Source organism: Gracilinanus agilis, chromosome 3 (assembly GCF_016433145.1).
Source record: "Gracilinanus agilis isolate LMUSP501 chromosome 3, AgileGrace, whole genome shotgun sequence".
NCBI lineage: Eukaryota > Metazoa > Chordata > Mammalia > Didelphimorphia > Didelphidae > Gracilinanus > Gracilinanus agilis.
This window is the reverse complement of record NC_058132.1, coordinates 99,084,759-99,106,287: the sequence shown is the minus strand read 5'-3', so window position 1 is coordinate 99,106,287 and position 21,529 is coordinate 99,084,759. Positions and strand designations below refer to the sequence as shown.

The following is a 21,529-nucleotide window of genomic DNA, read 5'->3' as shown; positions in this document are numbered from 1 at the left end:
AAGTGACTTGCCCAGGGTCACACTGCTAGGAAGTATCTCAGGCCAGATTTGAACCCAGGACCTCCCATCTCTGGGCCTGGCTCTCAATCTACTGAGCCACCCAACTACCCCCCTTAAGCTCTTAAAAAAATCCTTATCTTCTGTCTTAGAATTAATACCAAGTATTGGTTCTAAAGCAAAAGAGCTAGGCAATTGGGGTTAAGTGACTTGCCCAGGATCACATAGCTAGGAAGTGTTCAAGGCCCGATTTGAACTCAGGATCTCCCATCTTCAGACCTGAATCCATTGAGCCAATCTAGCTGCCCCCTGAAGCTCTTTCTTGATCTTGGAACCATTGGCAAAGTCTTTGGGAGCCCAAGACAGCAGTCACACCATGAGGAATCATGGAAGGAGGACTTCGGGGGGGTGGGAATAAAGGTGATGAAAATCATTCCTCATATTAATAAAGAGCCAGAATGAATTCATTTTTCCTAATTAAACATACCCCAGCCTCACAGTTCTTTAGGCTATAACAAGTCCTGGTGGAAGCATAGCTGGACCTAAAATCCTCATCTCCTGGCCCTCATTCTGGAGCTTTCCCAATACCAAGAGGTCCTGAAGTGGGATTAGAACACTTGGATTCAGAATAGGTCTTTTTCAGACTTGCTGCTACCTAACCATGCTTGGCCAATCCTGTACTCCCTAAAGTTCATTTTTGGTACCTCAGAATGAGACTTTAAATTTCTTTCTATTAAATTTTACCTTGTTAGAGTTAGTCCATTATTCTGGCCTGTCAAGCCCTCTGAGATCCTGATTCTATCAGCCTATGTGTTTGCTAGCTACGCCTCCTCTTTTTGTGTCCTCTGTCAATGTGACAAGCATGCCTCCTATGCCTTCACCTAAGTCTGTGAGAAAAATGTTGGGACAGTACAGGGTCATGAACAGGTCCCTATACCTTCCACTAGGCATCTAGGTACAGGGGATAGGAGACTGGAACTGGAGTCAGGAATACCTGAGTTCAAAGCTGACCTTGGACACTTACTGTATGACTGAATAAATCACTTAGCTTTTTTATCTGCCTCAGTTTCCATATCTGTAAACTAGGGATAATAATAACAACTACTTTCCAGGGTGTTTGTGAGGATAAAATTAGATAATATTATTAAAGTGCTTTGTAAAACTTAAAGCACTGTATGAAATGCTATCATTTTTATTATTTTAATAGTGTTATTTTCTTAGATGACATCAAATCATCGACTCTTCTTTAAATCAGCTCCCAAGCTACTTAATTGTAGTATCATCTATCTAGCCCAGTAGTGTCAAACTCAAGTAGAAATGGGGACCACTAAACTTGAGCATATTGATGTAAAATTTCATATATTAACATTCTATTACATTTTTACTTATTTTGCTAAATAGTTCCCAATTAAATTTTAATTTGTTTCAGGCCACGTGGCTGGTACATGTTGAACATCTTTGATGGAGCCCACCTTATTCCATCTTTTCCTTAAAAATCGAAAAAAAGACTGATTAGATGCTTTACTAAAATCTAGGTAAATTACCTCTACAGCATTCCCCTGATTCACCACTCATTTAGTCAAAATCAAATATTAAAAAAGATAGTCAATCTGTGATGAATTGTTCTTGAGAAAATCAGTTAGTAATTTTTCAGTTGTGTCCAATTCTTCTGACCCATTTGGAGTTTTCTTGGCAAAGATACTGGATACTACAATTTTCTTGGCAAAGATGCTGGAGTATCTTGGTGAAGATACTGAATAGTAGGGTTTTCTTGGCAAAGATGCAACAGTATCTTGGCAAGGACACTGGATACTACAATTTTCTTGGCAAAGATACTGGAGTATCTTGGTGAAGATACTGAATAGTAGGGTTTTCTTGGCAAAGATGCAATAGTATCTTGGCAAGGATACTGGATACTACAATTTTCTTGGCAAAGATACTGGAGTATCTTGGCAAGGATGCTGGATACTAGGGTTTTCTTGTCAAAGATACAGGAATATTGCATAGATACTGGATACTAGGGGGTTTCTTGGCAAAGGTACTGGAGAATCTTGGTGAAGATACTGAATAGTAGAGTTTTCTTGCCATTTCCTTTCCCAGCTCATTTTATAAAAGAGGAAACTGAGGCAAACAGAGTTAAGTGACTTTCCCAGGGTCACCTAGCTAATCCCTGAGGTTAAATTTGAACTCGTGAAGAAGTTCTCCTCACTTCAAGCCAGCACTCCTTCCACTGTGCCAACTAGCTGCCCTCTTCATGAGGACTTCTAAAAAACTTTTTTGTGTAGAGCCTGTGTATTCTCTAATAACTTTTATTATCCATTGTCTACTATATAAAGTTTTCCTTGAAAGCAAATCTCATTTTAGGAGTATGGCATGCATACACACAGACATATAGACATTCTAAGATGGTCTCTATTCCAGTCAATATGGTAGGCCATTTTGTTTCCCAACATTATTAGCCTCTGGTGAGTTGCTCTGGTTGTCATCATTTGGAGTCACTGTGATGGCTTAGCCAGAGCAATTGAGGGGGTGTGAAGGACCTCAGCTTCCTGAGAGCAAAAAGGAAAGATACTTAAAGAGGTGTTAACGGAGCTTAAGTGCCCTGGCAAAGCCTTCCAAAGCTCCCCCATGGGAAACAATTATGGTTTTGGATGCAATAGTATACATGGTAGTCTACTCTCACTCAGCAGACACTCAACTGCTTTCAACCTGTGAGTTGACCTGCACAGTTCGGTTTCTCTGGACTGTGTGTTAAGTAATCCTATGTCTTCTAAGGAGCTGTAGATAAGAGCAAATAAATATGTAGAAGCAGAAAAATGAAATTAAAATCCTGGCTCTGCTATAGCCTAGTTTAGCTGTGTGACCTTGGGATAGTCATTGACTCCTGCTTGGACCTTAGTCTCCTTCCTGGAAAAATGACAAGTTTGGAATAGATGACTCCTTAAGTTCCTCTTGTCCCTACGCAATATAATATTATAAATATGGCACAGGTCTGGGTCTGCCTCTTCTCCCAAAGATCTTATTGTGAGGGGCAACTAAGTGGCTCAGTAAATATTGAGTCAGGCCTGGAGAAGGGAGGTTCTGGGATCAAATTTGACTTCAGACACTTCTTAGCAGTGTGACTTTGGACAAGTCACTTAATCCCAGTTGCCTAGCCTTTGCCACTCTTTTGCCCTGGAAATGAAACTTAGGTAAGGATTTTTTAAAAAAGACTTTATCAAGGAGCCTTGGGATATGGACAGTCCCCAGCACTCCCCAAGTTCCCATCATTTAAAATTTGCTTTCTGTTTGTTGGTTGGTTTTTTTTTTTATGATCTCAAATGGACTTCCTGGGAAGAAACCAAGAGGTAGCCATGCCAAGTTCAGTCTCTATCTTTCCCCAGAAGAATCAGAGGCAGCAGTGGCAGAGAAGATATAATCATGGGAGCCTAAAGGAGCTCAACATCAGCCACAGGGCGCTTCTGATAGCAAATATAAAAATTATTCACATTTATAACGTTGGAGCTTTGCATGCACAATTTAATTTGATTCTCACAATAGCCCCATGAGGTAGGAAGAATAATGATTATTTCCCTCATTTTTAGAGAATAAGATCATCGATTTTGATCTTGAAAGACCCTCAGGGGACATCTTATAGATGAGAGAACTGAGGACTAGAGAGAAGTAAATTTATTTGTCCAAGGTGCAGTAAACTGAATATATCTGGGATTGGAACTTAGGTTCTGTGTTATCAAATCCAAAATGCACCTCAAAGGGAGGCCCAGATGGATGGTGTGATTTACCCAAGGTCACACAGTTATTTAGAGGCAGAACAGAAACTTGAAACCAGGTCCTCTGATTTCAAGTTCAGTGATCTCTTCATTGCACCACAACTCTGTCAATATGGATGAATCCACTGTGAAAATCAAGATAGCCCATGGCTTGATCTCTCCTCTGTCATCCTCTTTCAGCTTATAGGATCCATGTTAACCGAAGTACTGTCCAGATCTTGGTCAGCCTGAATGAAGGCTACAAAATTGATGTCAGGGGTCAAACTGAACTGAAGGTAAGGGGAGTTCTTCTAGGGGTGTGTAGAGCCAGCTTTTAAAAGCTTCAAAAAGTCAGACCAACTGTTAAATTTTTTAAAAACCCTTACCTTCCATCTTAGAATCAATGTTGTGTATTGGTTCCAAGACAGAAGAGCTATAAGGGATAGGCAAAGGGGGTTAAGTGACTTGCACAGGGTCACATTGCTAGGAAGTGTCTGAAGGCAAATTTGGACCTCCCATCTCTAGACTTTGCCCTCAATTCACTGAGCCATCTAGTTGCCCCCCAAATGTTAAATTTTTTTCAGATATAAGAAATTCATTTACAAAAGATTCATAGATCCTTACTGAAAGAAAAACTGAAATAAGCAGCACTGACCTAAGTAATTGTCTTTTAAAAATTGTATTTAGAATATTTTTCCATGGTTACATGATTCATGATTTTTTCCACCCCTATTCCCTACCCCCTCCTGAAGCTGACAAGCAATTTCACTTTTAAAACTTAAAAGTCAAAACCCTAATTATATCCCCATCAAACTATATGATCAATCATATTTTTCTTCTGTGATTCTGTTCCCACAGTTCTTCCTCTGAATGTGGGTAGCGTTCTTTCTCCTAAGTTCCTCTGGATTGTCCTAGGTCATTGCATTGCAGCTAGTAGAAAAGTCTGTTACATTCAATTGTGCCATAATGTATCTGTCTCTGTGTACAATGTTCCTTTCACTCTGCATCAATTCCTGGAGGTCGTTTCAGTTTGCATGGAATTCCTCCAGTTCATCATTCCTTTGAGCACAATAGTATTCCATCACCAGCATATAACACAATTTTTTCAGCCATTCCCCAATCAATGGACACCCTCTCATTTTCCAATTTTTTTTGTCACCACAAAGAGAGTGGTTACAAATATTTTTGTACACGTCTTTTCCCTTATTATCTCTTTAGGATACAAACCCAGCAGTGGCATGGCTGGAACAAAGAGCAATTATTCTTTTAAAACCATTTGGGGCATCCAAATGTTAAATTTTTAGCATGGGCATTTATATCTTGGAAACTGGAAAATGTTACAAATCAGGAAATGATTTGTTGTATTTTTTAAAAAACCTTATTTTATATCTTAATATCAATTCTAAAATAGAAGAATGGCAAAGATTAGGCAATTAGGGATAAATGACTTGCCCACCACATAGCTAGGAAATGTCTGAGGTCAGACTTGAACCCAGGTCTTCCCAACTCCAGGCCTGGTGCTCTATCCACTGTGCTACCTGACTGCCCCTAAATCTGTTGTATTGTTAGCTGTCTAGATCCTTGGTGACAAACTTGACTAGAAAAAGGGACCTCTAATTCATTCTTAAGGATTCCTGGAGGATTCAGATTGGCTTGGTTTTAAAAATGTATTATTATTTTTGTTTTATTGTACTTTTATCTATTCTTTTAAAGCTTTCCCAATTAAATTTTATTCCGGTTTTGCTGCACATAAGAGTGTTGCAGAGTTGAATGCTAGCTGCTGACAATGCATTTAACACTTCTGGTCTAGATTTAAGAACATGATGAAGAAAATGTTAATAATGTAAATTAAACACAAAAATATGTTGTGGGTATGTTTTTTTTGGAGAGCTGCTTGTTTAACATTTTTCAGTACACCTTTGTTTTCTTCCCAGGAAGGACAAGATAACCTCCTCAAAGCAGGTTCCCTTTCAGAAACTCCTAGATAGACAGAGTCTTGAAAGCTATTTTAAGGCCAACGTGGCTGAAATATATTCCTCCCTGAATGCAAAGACTTAGACCAAGTGACCTACAAATCATATGTAAATCATAGAAGTTTCAGCCAGAAGACATCTTGGAGATGAATCATAGAATTTTAGAGTTTTAAGGGACCTCAAAGGTCATTTAGTTCAATCCCCACCTGCATAGGATCCCCCTCTCTCTATTTGTTATTGTTATTTTTTTAGTCCTGTCCAACTCTTCATGATCCCATTTGGGGTTTTCTTGGCAAAGATAGTGGAGTAGTTTGCCATTTCCTTCTCCAACTTATCTGACAGATGAGGAAACTGAGGCAAACAAGGTAAGTGATTTGCCCAGGGTTTCTATATCATCTCTGAACAATCTTCTGGCCCTTCCTGAATGAAGGAAAACTTAATACCTTCCAGCGACAGAGAGGTTGCTACCTTGAAAGGCTATCCATTTCACATGGGGTCAGCTCCAAGTATTACCAAGTTTCCCTTAAAATCTCACCTTCTTCCCAACTTCTTTGCTCTTACATATATTCTCTTGGGTCAGGCACAATAAATTTGGCTTTTTTTTCTGTCATGATAGCTTTTCAAACATTTGAAGGAAGGTGTTTACTATGGTCCTTTAGCCCCAATTTCTTCTACTGATAATGTCTCTCAGACTAGAAAAGCTAGCTCTTTGTCTTTTTGATGGATGTTACTCCAAGAATGGGTCTGTTTTCTCCCTTGCCAGAGGCATGGTTACTCTAAGAAAGCATGGATTGAGATGAACTCTGCTGTGTCTACAGTTTATGCCATAATTCCATCCCTAACCTCCCCCACCAAAGCGGTGGGGAGACCCGAAGAACAGCCTTTAACTTGAGTAATTGGAGCATGAGGGGTTAGGGTCTAGTTATGAAAATAGGCATATAAATGCACCCACATATGTACCCAATATAAATCTGCATATAGAGATATAAATGTATGTGTACATACAAAGTATCTCTAAAAGTCTTAATTCAGTTTTAAGCTTTAATGGTTTTAGGTAAAAGGTTGACCTAAATCACCTCTGAATTTCCTTTCACTTCTGATATTCTATAATTCTAAGATCCTGATATAGAACCGCCCCATCCCATCTCTCCCCCCACCCCCAAACACACACACACACACACACACACACACACACACACACACACACACACACACTCCAACCTTTGGATCCATCATCTTTTCTTTTCCCTAAGCACACACTTTCTTCGTATACACCACTGGGGGCTCAGAACATTGTCAATCAGATTGCTTATATCTTCCATGGCTTTATTATCATATTTCCCTAAAATGCCATTACTGCTTCATGAGAATGATCAGTAGGACCCTGCCATCACTGTGAAGGCCACATCGTATAGGGAGAGCTCAACTACTTTTCTTTCACCTTAAAACCCATTCCTCACCTGGTTAACCTGGATTTGTCTCTGAAAGGCCACACAAGATTGCTCTTCCTCCTGTACATTTATTCTTGAATATTTTGTTCCTACATACTCCAATGATTCCTGCTCAGTTGATCAGCTAGCTGGGTGGTATAGTGGATAGAGCATTGGTCTTGGAATTTGGAAAACGTAAATTAGAATCCTGCCTCAGATACAACTAGCTGTGTGATCCTGGGCAAGTCACTTTATCTCTGGGATCCAGTTATCTCATCTTTAAAATGAGGAGGTTGACCTCAGTCTCTTAGGTTCTATCCTGCTGTAAATCAATGATCCTATATCATTATATTTCATTAAATTATGCTGTAACATTTGTTCAGTCATTTCATTTGTGTCTATCTCTTCATGACTCCATTGGGGATTTTCTTAGTCAAGATACTAGAGTGATTGACTATGTATAATTGGTTTAAATCTTGTGCCTTTGAACTTCATTGGTTTTGTCCTTTTTTCCTTTTATCCCCAAATTATTGTAATTTTAAAAGTTGGTTATGTTTACAAGATTCATTGGAGAGACTATTCTTCCAAGGATCTCGGGGGGGGGGGGATGTGTAATTGGTTTAAATCTTGTGCCTTTGAACTACATTTCCCTGGAGCCCACTGACTTCCTGTCATTGATGTATCAGGGGATAAATTGGGTTCCAGGGAAATGTAGTTCAAAGGAATAAGATTTAAATCAATTACACAACTATTGCCTTCTCTAGATCATTTTACAGCTGAGGAAACTTGAGCAAATAAGGTTAAATGACTTGCCCAGGGTCACTCAGATGCTAAGTGTCTCGGGCCAGATTTGAACTAAGGAAGAGGATTCTTCCTGATCCCAGCTCTCTCTCTACTGTACCACCTACCTGTAACACAGTGTGTGATAATATTTTATCTAATTAAAGATAAGATCCCTGTTCCCTTTCACACTTATTGTGTAATTTCTCTATACTCAATCATAGACACATCCACAAACCATCCCTCAATCCCAGTCCATCCATGCAACTGGGAAATATAGTTTTTATCCACTTGGTTTCTCCTGTGTAAATTATGAGGCTGATCTTTTCAGTGGCCGGGGGCTTCCTTGTGGAGACCTCTAGGGTCTTGGGACTCAACGCAATCAATATGTTATTCCTAGAAGTCAGGAGCTTCTGGAGGATTTCACAGATTCCTTGACACTAACTTGATTTATATTCATTACAAAGGACCCAGCACTGAGGAGTCTCCACTCTCCTCAATAATTGGTGGATGGAGTTTTCACACTGACAAAACCTGAGATCCTTGATCTGTAGGTGGAGATCTCTCATAAAAATTTTATAAAGTGGTAAAAATGGACTAGCATGATGGGTCCGATTCAATGATTCTGGAAATCTCAATGATATGATTCTAAAGTCTCAAATAAATCTCAAATTCTACTAAGTTGTGAAAAATATGTTTGTTTTCATTTTATTGATAACATTAAAGATTTTTTCCCTTTCCTTGCAGGGCAAAGGTATAGAAGAAACCTATTGGCTGGTTGGGAAAGCAGGCTTCCCCAAAGAACTCCCTGAGCCTATGGACATCAAACCAGGGTAAGCTCAAGGAACTTAGCAAGGAGGGCTGGTGGGTTCTTCCAAGGCTTGGATGGCTTATGGGAAGGAGAGCCTGGCTCTGCCCCTTATCCCCAGAAATGTCCTTTCGTGATACCTTCACCAACTGAATTTCTACTGTAAGGGGGGAAAGGGGTTTTGGGGGGGTTCAATATATTAAAAGATGGTTGCCAGAGGATTGAACTATTATCAATCCTCAATTAAGAATAATCTCAAGTCAAAATTGACTTTTATGGAAGTTTATTTACAATTAAGAAGAGAGAGAGAGAGAGAATATAAGGAAATACTCAGCTCCTCTAGGAAAGCTGTTGTGATCCTCCTCTCTCCCTTTAGTTACTAACAATCTTGTCTTCTTGGACTCTTTACAGCACTTGATTGGCACCTCCCAGGCTCACTTCCCATGCATTATAGTTATATGTTTTATATTATTCAGTGCTTCTAGAATGTAAACTCTATAAGGGTGTCTTCCCCCAGGCCCCAGTGTGGCGCACAGTAGAAGCTTGCTTAACTAATGATTTTTGAATTTTGAATTACCATGACTCCTTTTCTTGGTCCCAAGAGAACTCCCCTTTCTTTCCTCTACTCATGAAGGTTCTGGGTCAGGTGAGGGAGAGTTTGGTAAGGTCAGAATTAGGCATCCCCCCAAAAAATAGGGATGGGAGTGGGGAAAAGTATGGGGGGGAGGGTTGATCTCTACATGATACAGCTGATCTTAACAGAAAGAATAAATTCTATATTTCAGCCCCAGACCAACCCTGACTCTAGCCTTCTACTGAACCCTGACCTTAGGACCCAGACTAAATCTTGTTATTTTTTTAACTCTTACCTTCTGTCTAAGATATCAAGTCTAAGGCTGAAGAACAGAGAGGGCTAGGCAATCAGGGTTGAGTGACTTGTCCAGGGTCACACAGCCAGGAAGTATCTGGGGCCACATTTGAACACACATCCTCCTGACTCCAAGCCTGGTGTTCTAACCATGGTGCCCCCAGCCAGAATCTGGATTTTGGCCCCAGAATGATCTCTGAAGCCAGATAGCCCTGATGTTTTTGGACAAAGGGTAGGATATTGTTCAAGGAGAGAACTGGATAGTGTAGATGGCTTTAAGTGAGTAGGTTTCTATTACAACCACAGACCGGAGATTCTTTACCCTTTTTATGTTGTGGACCTAAGGAGCTTCTACTTCACAGAATAATATTTTTAAATAATGAAAGGTTAAGGAAAATAAAAATGCCATCTTTTTTTCCATTTGAGTTCTGAGACCCTCTGAAATCCACAGACTTTACCAGAGAAGAATGTTTTGAACTCTATTCCTCTGTAGTCCCATCATTTGTTGTGCCCTGACAGTGTGACACAGACAGGGAGAGCAGTGGATAGGAAACTGGTTTGGGAGTTAGAAAGACCTAGATTTAAATCCTGCCTCAGAGTGTGTGACCCTGGACAGATCACTTAAACTCCAGGCAATTCTCTAAAATTATACATTGCCAATCTGTATTGGTAGAAGAGCTTTTCTCACTGGAAGTTTCCTATACCAATGACATTGAGGTCTGGACCAGGGGGATGTGGGGAAAGGCAGAAAGTGTAGGGGGGTTTAGTCGGGGTGGGGGAGAAGAAGGGCAAGAATGCCATAAACTACTGGAAGTTCTGGCCTGAGCCTGTCTTCCTGTTGGGTTGTACCCCCCAGGGCCTCCCATTCATCACCAGGGCTTAGTGAGAAGGGTGTAAGGAGGGGGAAACCAAATGGACAGATTAATGACGGGAGGGCGGAAGACCCTGTTCCCCACCGCCCTGACCTTAGACAGGGCTGGACCTTCTGTGAAAGGGCCCAATTGTTTTCTCTGCCTAGAGGAAGCTTACGTCAGTCTGTACTTCCGGCCCTTGGATGCAGATGAGAGGTGCCAAGGCTATAGGGCCTCGGGTGGGAGGGGGTACGGTGGGAGGAGCATTTCCTGGTGAGTCCTGCTGATAGTACAGTCTAGGCAACATGCAGCACAGGCCTGGATGCTCCATGGAGCCTTTCCCAGCGCTGAAGGGAGGGGGTGGTTCCCCAACACTTTGTTGTACCCTTTTGTCTTTTCTACTTGTGTTCTTTGAGAAAAATGAATCCTAGAATTACAGAATGTCATACCTAGAAGAATCTGAGAATAGATGATGTCAGAGTTAGAGGGAGCTTAGAATATGGAATATCAAAGCTGGGTAGGACCTTAGAATATAGAATAAAGTGTCAGAGCTGGGAGGAAACTTAGAACTGATGTCAGCCCTTGGAGAGGTCTTAGGACACAAACTATTGGAGATGGAAGGGTTCTTCAAACACAGAACATCAGAGCTGGAAGGGAGCTAAAGACAGAGAGCATCAACCCTGGGAAGGGTTTTAGAATAGGGAATATCAGAACTGGAGCAGGCCTTAAAATACAGAATGTGAGAGCTGGAAAGGAGCTTAGAACAGAGAATATTAGATCTAGAAGGGAGCTTAGAACATAGAATGTCAGCCCTGGAAGAGGCCATAGACCAAAGAATATTAGAGCTGGAAGGGGCTTTAGAACAAAGAATATTCGAGTTAGATGGGAACTTAGAACACAGAATATTAGATCTGGAAGGGAACTTAGAACACAGAATGTCAACCCTTGGAGAGGCCTTAGAATAGGGAATATTAGAGCTGGAAGAGGCATTAGAATACAGAATATTAGAACTAGAGGGGAGCTTAGAATACAAAATGTCAGATCTGGAAGGAAGCTTAGAACACATGTCAGAGCTAGAAGAGATGTTAGAGATCCTGTCGTCCAACTCCTTAATTTTACAGATGAGGAAACTGAGGCCCAGAGGGACAATCAACTTGCCCTAATTCACACCACCAATTTGAGTGCAAAGCTGGCAGCCTCTTGCCTCTTGATCCAATGCCCTTTCCACTCTGCCAAGCTGCCTTCATACAGCTCGCTCTAATGGATTTCTTTCTTTCTTTCCTTCTTTCCTTCTTTCCTTCTTTCTTTCCTTCTTTCCTTCTTTCCTTCTTTCCTTCTTTCCTTCTTTCCTTCTTTCTTNTTCTTTCTTTCTTTCTTTCTTTCTTTCTTTCTTTCTTTCTTTCTTTCTTTCTTTCTTTCTTTCTTTCTTGGTCTACCATTATTTTATTTAATATTTTCCCCCAATCATATATGAAAAGAATTTATAAGATTAATTGTTTAAAATTGTTGAGTCCCAAATTCTTTCTCTTCTTCCCTTCCTCCCTGAAATGGTCAGCGAGCTGGTAAAGATTTAACGTGAGCAATCACAGGAAACATCTACTGGATTTTGAACATTAACTCAGTCAGGGCAATGTGGTGAAGGGGTCCGAGTTTAAGAGTTCCCCCTGCTTTCTGTGTCCTTTGTGAAGGTACAGGGAGGCTAAGGTGCCCATGCTTGAAGGCTTGCCCTCTCTCTAGACCAGGAGTCGGCAACCTTTTTGGCCGTGAGAGCCATAAATGCCACATTTTTTAAAATGTAATTTCGTGAGAGCTGTACAGTGCTCACAGTGCCGCTTCTGTAACAGCGCCTGGAAAAAAATTGACTTTATGGCTCCTGAAGAAAAAGCCATATCTGACCCTCAAAAGAGCCAGATATGGCTCGAGAGTCATACATTGCCAACCCCTGCTCTAGACAGATAAGCCATGTTCTTGCAATGAATTCCAGCCCAGGAGATGCAAGGGAAGCTGCAGGAGGAACAAACATTTATTAGGTACCTTCTATATGACAAGCATCATCTCATTCAACCCTCGCAACAACCCTGAGAGGTAGATGCTACTATTGCCCTCATTTTACAGATGAGGAAACTTGGTTAAGGAACTTATTACCCTTATTTTACAGATGAGGAAACTGAGGCAACTTGGTTAAGGGACTTTCCCACAGTCACATAATTAGTAAGGTAGATGCTTTTATTACCATCATTTTACAGATGAGGAAACTGAGGCAATTTGGTTAAGGGACTTGCCCATAGTGTTTGAATCAGGATTTGAACCCAGGTTTTCCTGCCTCCAGGTCCAGGGCTCTTTGAACCCCCAGTAGAGCACTGATGAATCTTCCCTTTTTGTCATGTTCCACGTTTCTCAGAGACATTCATTTCCATCATTATATCTAAATCCTCTCTTCTTCTGGCTGGACCAGGATCAGCATCATGCTCGCAGCTGAGTTACAGATTAATTTATGATAGACATTCCAATTAAATCAGTCCAGTTCAGGGAATATATCCCTAAGCAGTGAACTAGAGCAAGCTCTTAGTGGCTTAGGTAAGCTGATTGTTAAATTTTTAGCATGATCATTTACACATCAGAAATCAGCAAACTCTACAATTCTGGGCTTGATTTATTGCTTCGTTGATTACCTAGACTTAAGAAAGTGATTGAGGAAATGTGAATAATGCAGGTTAAACTTAAAAGTTTAATTTATTGAAGTCGGTCATTATTAATTTATTAACATTAATGAAAGCATAATTTATTGGAGCCAGTTGTTAAACACTTCCCAGCACCCGATCTACTCTCAACATACATTCTGGAAATCATCCACCTTCACAGACTTCATACACATATACAATCGCACTGATTCACATATGCAGATTGATATGGACGTTCACACTCAGACCTTCACATGGCTTCTCACGCAAACTCATGGATCTTCGCATTTAAAGTGGCATCAGCCCTTAGAGATCTACTATTAACCAATTAACCACTCCATTAGCATTGATTTCACCACTTACTATGAGCCAGGCTCTGTGCACAAAGAAAGAGGAAAAACCAGTCCCTGCCCTCAAGGAATTCACATCGTCTTGGAAATGATAACATGTAAATAATTAGTTTACACACAAGATACAGAGTCCATGGAAGGTAACCTTAGAGGGGAAGACTCTAGCAAAGATCATCCCTGGAAGGGACTTTAGAGGCAGTATAGTCGAGCAGTCTTGTTTTACAGAATAGGAAACTGAGGCCCCAAGGCAAAAAAAAAAAATGGTTTGTCCTGGATGGCACAGCTCTGAAGTAAAGCTGGAACTCAAACCCAGGTTCTCAGACTCCTAGTCTACCTTTCTTATTGCTCCGGCAGCTTGCCTGGGTGATCCAACTTTCTCATCATGCTTCAGAGAATTACTAGCTCTGAGACCCTTAGGCAGTTCATGAACTTCTTTGTACCTCAGTTTCCCCACCTATACAATTAAACAAGAAGCATTTAAAGTGAGGTTAATAATAGCACCTACCTCCCAGGACTGTTGTGATGAGCAAATGAGATCATATTTGTAAAACATCTTGCAAACATTAAAGGAATCTTCCCCCTACTTTGTAGGTGTGTGCCTTGCATGGACCTAATTATTTATATGTTGTCTCCTCCTTTATAAAGTAAGCTTCTGTTCAAATCTGATCGCAGGCGCTACCTAGCTGGGTGACCCTGGGTAGGTCACTTAACCCTCATTGCCTAGCCCTTGCTGCTCGCTCTTCTGCCTTAGAACCAACACATGGTATTAATTCTAAGGTGAAAGGTAAGGGCTTAAAAAACAAAACAAACAAACAAAAAAAGGCCTTGAGCTTCTTGAAGGTTTCTTTTTTGGCCTTTGTATCCCCAGCACTTACCCATCGTAAGTGCCAAATCAAAGCTGGAGGATTGGTTGATTAATTGGATAACAGATGATTTCTAAGGTCCATCCCCACCCCGGATCATTACTAGAAAGGCAGAGAGGCTCAGGCAGAGCTGCTTCCCTCCCCCTCTCCACCATGCCTCCCTGCTCCTCTGCCCAGCAGCCCAGTGGGAGCTCACAGGGGCAAATCACAGGAAGCAGAGTTGGAGGGGAGCAGAGAGCCCAAATCATTCCCCTCCCCCTTTCTATATTTGCTAAGGATATCCCTTACTTCGCTCACCCCTCTGCCCAATGGGAGTGCCTTCTCCCTCCCCCGTGTGGGTAAAGGGGGGTGGGGGTGCCTGGCACTCAGTGAGGGGGGAAGGCATGGCACTCAGTCCCTAAAAGGTTTGCCATCACTGGAATAGGGTATACTCTGAGGACTTGCTTAATCAGACAGACTGAATGGTAAGCGTGGGAGAGGCTAGGATACAGCTGCTGCTTGAGTTCATTTCCCTTGTGTCTTACATACTCACTGGGGTGCATGGGACAAGATCACAGGGGCTGTAGTATCAGGCCTGACCAGCCAGATACTTCCTAAATGCTATGGATCCCCCTTTCCTTCTATTTGCTTACTTCCTCCCCATTCCTTCAAGTACGTGGGGACCCATGTGAGGAGCAGGCAATAATGGCGCAGCCGATATCAAATATGGTCCTGATAAGTATCGGCTCCCATTTCTATCAGGTTGTAGAGTTTATGGTGCCCTTTTCTTTGAGACAGTTCTGTGAGGTAGAGAGAACAAACATCATTATTTCCATTTTACACATGGGAATACTGAGGCTCTGAGGAACCTTGCCAGAGTAAGAATTATACCCTGGGTGGCTAGGTGGTGCCATAGAGCAAAAAGTTCTGGGCCTGGAGTCAGGAAAACTCAGCTTCCTGAGTTCAAATTTGCCTTCAGACACTTCCTAGCTGTGTGACTCTAGGCAAGTCACTTAACCCTGTTTGCTTCAGTTTCCTCATCTATAGAATGGGCTGGAGAAGGAAAGGGAAAAACCACTCCATTGTCTTTGCCCAGGATGCCCCAAAAGTGAACACCAAGAGTCAGAAGGGACTGAAAAAAATGACTGAACAACATCAAGTTCACCACTGGCTCCCATCACAAGAGCAATGTGGCTGCAGTGATGGCACTGGGAATTTTTAACCCAGAGTACTTATTAATTTGGGTTTTTTAAAGCCTTTTCACTCCTGGATTTGGAAGACAAGTAGAGAGGCCCCTTGGACCCAACTCTGAAGGTTAGAGGAAGAGTCAGTGGGACTAAGGAAGGGACAGCATTTACCTATTAGCTTTCCTACCCCTGTCCCCATTCAATTAGGCGCAGAGCAAATAGGAAGGATTAATTACTTCTCAACCAGCTAAAGGACACCTTTTTTTTTAAAAAAAAAAACCTACGACTTTATCTTCTGTCTTGGAATCAATATTAAGTGGTAACAGCTAGACAATTGGGGTTAAGTGACTTGCCCAAGGTCACACAAGTAGGAAGTATCTGAGATCAGATTTGAACCCAGAACCTCCCTTCTCCAGGTGTGGCTCTCTATCTACCAAGCTACCCCTATTGGATATTTTTTGTACCTCCTTGGTTTCAGGATCTCCCAGTCTCTCACTTCAACACATCCTAGAATAGGAGGATGGACCAGAAAGTGCTGTCATAGTCAGTTAGGCATTGAGGTGGAGAGAATGCAGGGTCTGGAATCAGGAAGACCTAAGTTCAAATCCAACCTCAGATACATACTAGCTGTGTGACATCTCTCCTCTGCTGCCTCAGTTTCTTCCTCTGTAAAATAGAGATAATAATAGCACCTACATTCCAGAGCTGTTGTAAGCAAAAAAATAATTTTTGCAAAGTGCTTTGTAAACCTTAAAGTGCTATAATTATGCTCACTGTTATAATTATTTTTCCAGTATCTCAAAGATTTCAGATCTTAGACTAACTACCTTGGCCTCTGGGATGGTACAACAATATAGTAGAAAGAGAACATGTTCCTAAGAGAAATCAATAAAATCCAAGGGAGCGAAGCCACTTTAGGAAAGAGGATGGGCTACAAGTTGAGATCAGAGAGAATAAATCAGACCCTTCGGTGTCGTCAGAGGTCACCAGAGTCACAAATCTAACAGGAGAGATGGGAGGTAGGAAATAGAGTTCATCCCAGTGACCATGAAGCTTAGGAGTCAGCAGGGTGTCTCTTGGGGTGAGTGCACTACAGAAAGTATCACGTTTTGTGAGGGGGAAATGAGAGTTCATCTTCCCATCACCTCCCCACCCAAGATATAGGGTTCCTCTACTGTTGTGACACACTCGCCATGCCCCCGCCTCACTCCAAAGCATCAATCCAGCCCTGGGCCCAGACACAACCTTCCCCTAGAGGCCAATGATGACATCTGGAAAATGCATTCAGCTGCTTAGGAAGAAGGTGATGGGGACGGGCTTGTCAGAGACGGGACTGAGGAAAGCTCTGATGGGTTTGCCAGATTGCTTTGAACTCCCAACAAGGATCGATCTCTTTCGAATTGTCTCTTGTGTGAACCAATCGACCCCTTCTCTCTAGTTTTCTTCATCTTTGCCTGGAACGTTTTGATGTCTTAATCATTCAAAGGCTGGCAATCGAATTCATTCATTCCATGTTCAACAAGCATTTACTGGGCACCTACTTTGTGCCAGGCATTAGGACATAGTAGATAGAGACCCAGCGTCAGAGCCAGAAAGACCTGAGTTCAAAGTCTGCTCTAGCTGGTACCTTTACTGCCCAGATGCAGGAAGCTTTCCAGAAGCCTTCCCTCTTGGGGGTTATTGGTCCCAGGGAGGTTCCACAGCCAGTGATGGAAGCATCTTAGGTTAACCTCCCAACCAGTGAACTGTATAACGGTGTCCTCGTGTCTGTATGTGGGCATTGCCATTGCATGCAACAATAAGGCAGCTCACTCATTATGTCTGATGGTGGGACTGTTGATAGGTGGTTATACCTGATTCTTATTTCGAGATGAATCCAGAGGAGACCAAAAAGAAGAAACAGGCATCAGCTAAAAAGTTGGGGACAGAAAAGGAGTTTCAGGGTGAATGAACTGGTCCAGCTTCAGAATTCACTGTTAATCAATCCAAAGTTATATACTGATATGAAGGAGTCTGCGTACCATCTGTCCACATCCAGACGTTCCCTATTGTTACTGTTTGCTAACAACCTTAATCTATATTTTTTCTATAACACAACTGAAGACTAAAACTCCCAGCCTGCTCCTGAAGACTGAGCTCCAGCTCCTATTGCTTAGGCCACTGAGTGGGTAGAAAAGACCACAGAGCTGGGGCAGATAGGTAGCACAGTAAATAGAGCACCAGGCCTAGAGTCAAAAGGATCTGGGTTCAAATCTATACTCGGATGCTTCCTAGCTAGGTGACCCTGGGCAAGTCACTTAACCCCAATTGTCTAGCCTTTACTGCTCTTTTGCTTTGGAATCAGGATTTAATATCAATTCCAAGAGAGAAGGTAAAGGAGAAAGAGAGAGAGAGAGACAGAAAGAGAGAGAGAGAGAGAGAGAGAGAGAGAGAGAGAGAGAGAGACAGAGAGAGACAGAGACAGAGAGAAAGAGAGAGAGAGAGAGAGAGAGAGAGAGAGAGAGAGAGAGAGAGAGAGAGAGAGGTAGGTAGGAAGGAAGCCTGCAGATTTTACCCCAAATGCTCTTAATAATGGTGAGATATGCTAAAGGGAAGTAAAACCCATTTTCTTCGGGGAAAAAAAAAGACCCTTCCTCCCCTTCATCCCCAGTAGGAGAGGCAGCTTTGTTCAGTGGATAGAGCACTAAACTTGGAATCAGGAAAACCGGGTTTGAAATCCTGCCCCAGAATACTACTAACTATCTGACCCTGGGAAAATCACTTAGCCTCTCCATGACTCAGTTTCCCCCTCTGTAAATGGGAGGGGTCAGAGACAATGATCTTAGAGGTGCTTTCCATAATTTAAGTTATGATTCTATACCTGGGATATGGCTCTTACTAATATACCTTATGCCATCCCTCTCACCCCATGAGTCCAAGCTCCACCATGGCTTTGGACCAAGCTCTTTTCTCCCTCTCTCTACTGTTTAGAAGCCCAGGCTAGCAGGGAGCCTCTGCTTACATGTCTCTCTATTGTTTTCTCAGGACTGGGATTCTTTCTCCTTTGGCAGACACCGCAACAGTGTCCCATCTTGCCCCTGCCCCTGTCACTATGATAGCTGGCTCTAGGAATGGGAAGCAGAATGAATCCAACTGGGATCAGTCAGGAATGCAGTGCTAGATTAAATCTGACTCTGTCATCACTAACTCTGAAGAACGGGGTACACTGCATGTGGGGGTTGGAGTAATGTGGCAAAGACCTCAAATGCAGATACCGGAGATGACTTGGACACATCCCACAAGGAAAAAGTAATGGGAGCCCCAAACCCTCAAATACAACCCTCAGTGCCTCCCTCCCTCCCTGACTCACTCACTCAAATACTAACACATGATGAGGAAATGCTTCATCATCAAAAACTAACTCTCCCAACACTGGATGGCTCTAACCTCCAGTAAAATCCTTGCATATAGTTCATTAGTAGCCAAATCAGAATTAGAACCCAGATCTCCAGGCACTTGAGTCAATGCTCTTCATACTCCATGCTTAGGACAGCCCCTAGTTCTATAGTACTTTTTTTTTTTTAAGCACTTTTAAATTCATGTTCTCGCGTGATCCATGAATGTCCCTGAGGTAAGGGGCCATTGTTCAAGGTCCCAACAAGTAGCTGCAGAACCAGGGCTAGAAGACAGCACTTCTAGCTCAATGGCCGCCGCTCCTACTATATCATCCTGCCGAATGGTCCTGACTCCTCTTCGGTCAAAGCCGCTTCCTCTTCTCCAGCCGATCTCCTCCACGTACCCCTCTAATGTTTGGTCTCCTTCCCCAGAGATGCCTGGCAGGCCATGGTGAATCAAGAGATCAAGTCGTCCTTCGGGAAAGCCAACCGGGGTGACGGCGGACCCAGGAGCTCCGAAAAGGCAGAACCGGTTTCCTAGAGGAGAAGCTACAGACTGGGAACATGGCACGTGGCACAACCTTGGGGAGCAGCTTCGATGAACCTGGCCTCACCTCCTCCCCAGCTCCCCAGCCCGGATTCATTATCCCGCTTATTCCTCCCCTGCTAGGAAGCAGACAGCTCATTAGTAAGTGCGCTGCCCTGAGGCTAATTAGCGACTTTTCCTTTTTTTTTTTTTTTTTTTTTTTTTTTGGCCGAGTCCTCCCAGGGACTATCATTATAATAAGAACAATACCCAGGTCTCTAGGATTCGCTTTAAAAAGCCTTCTCCCGCCTCCCTGAGAAGTAGGTAGTGCAAGAAAGAGTATTCCTACTTGGCACGTTAGCAGCCAGAGGCTCAAGAGAAATCCAGGGTCACAGCACTGGCCCCCGCGTCTTCAGATGATAAATCCAGTTGGCTCTTCAATAAACAAGGCCACAGCACTGACCCCAGGATTAGCCCTGGGGCTTTGACTCCTATAGAACTCACAGGTAGCGAATGCACTGCAGTCCCTACTCTTCTTAACTGCGTCTGTCAACTTACTTTTCAGGGACTGCTGGGTACTGGTGCTAGAGCCATATCTCTCTTGAAGCCTCCTACCTGCACTCACTGGGATAGACCCAACCAGTTTTTGTTCTTGTTCTTTGTTCTTTGTTCTTTGTTCTTGTTCTTTGTTCTTGTTCTTGTTCTTTGTTCTTGTTCTTGTTCTTGTTCTGGTTCTTGTTCTGGTTCTGGTTCTGGTTCTGTTGGCACGGTATTGATTCCAAGACAGAGGGTAAGGGTTTAAAAAACCAACGACAATGATACACAAGACATATTTAATCTGCATTTTAAAAAAAACTCTTACCTTCCATCTTGGAGTCAATACTGTATATTGGCTCCAAGGCAGAAGAGCAGTAAGGGCTAGGCAATGGGGTTCAAGTGACTTGCCCAGGGTCACACAGCTGGGAAGTGTCTGAGGCAGGATTTGAACCCAGGACCTCCCGTCTCTAGGCCTGGCTCTCCATCCACTGAGCTACCCATCTGCCCCTTTAATCTACATTATTGACATTTTCTCCATCACTTTAAGTCTTCAGCAACAAAAAAAAATGAACCAAGCAAATTTGTAGCAGTTGTTGATAACTGTCACCTGAAACTAATGGGATGCTTATTACTGGACCTACCTAGTTTCCTGAAGAATTACAGAAGGAAGAGTGAGAAGGCGAGAAGAAAGCCTAACCCCCTTTCAACCAAAGCCCCAGAGCTCATTTATCTTCTAGCTGAGTCCTCTACCTCTTGCCACTGTCTATACTGGTCCTACGTCCAATTATAAACACAGAAAATCCAAATGTGTGATTAATGCTTGTGCTGTTAGAAATTTGAAAAGAGCTTTGGATCCCTTTAGAAAGACCAGAGATCCATCCCCAGCTTCTGTGCAGGCTCGGGGGAAGCCAAGCGGTTGCAGACTTGGGTCCCATTTGGAAGTCCTTCATGCAAGATCCTTTTTGTTATCATAGCCCCAGGCAAATGCAAGCTTCCAATAAATAGGGGAACCTCTATAAGCAGAGAGCCACAGCTTTTTCTATATAGACCTAGACTGAGTAGCACTTGAGGCAAATTACAGAGAAACCTGGGCAGGACTGGATTCCTCTGGGGCGTTCATAGGGCTACTCTTCTTTGACTTTGAGGATGGTCCCCTATGATTTGTTATACACAGTCAAACTCTTATCCAGGACACCTTATTCCAAAACCTTATTGCTGCATGTTGTTTATAATAATAAATATTCTTCACAATGCCCAAGCCCACCCACCCACTTCAGGACCACTTCCCTTTCTGCCCAGGCGTCACCGAAGCCTCACAATGTCTAATACTTGGGGCAGGTTCCTAGAGCAGAGTCCTTTGCTTCCAGAGTCTCCTAGTCTGTACTCAGGAACGGGGGGGGGGGCACATGATAGAGTGGAAATAGCATTGACTTTACAGTCAGATGACCTGGAACCCAGTTCCAAATTTTCCACCGACCCTGAGTAAAGTCAAGGGGCAGGTCACTCAGGGATTGGACTACCCCATCTTTAAATGAAGGAGGAGAACTAGATGGTTCCCAATCTCCCTCCCAGCTTA

At 42.6% G+C, this 21,529-nt stretch overlaps 1 protein-coding gene across 1 annotated transcript in view; it reads left to right on the top strand.

Moving 5' to 3' along the window:
- The window catches only part of GUCY2F (guanylate cyclase 2F, retinal), a 75,095-nt gene extending 55,664 nt beyond the window's left edge, over positions 1–19,431 (top strand). Inside the window, exons 17-19 of the mRNA XM_044668926.1 lie at positions 3,948–4,042; positions 8,677–8,762; positions 19,323–19,431. Of these exons, the coding sequence (XP_044524861.1) occupies positions 3,948–4,042; positions 8,677–8,762; positions 19,323–19,431 (290 nt within the window). The remainder of the gene's footprint in view (positions 1–3,947; positions 4,043–8,676; positions 8,763–19,322) is intronic.
- The last annotated feature ends 2,098 nt before the right edge of the window (positions 19,432–21,529 follow it).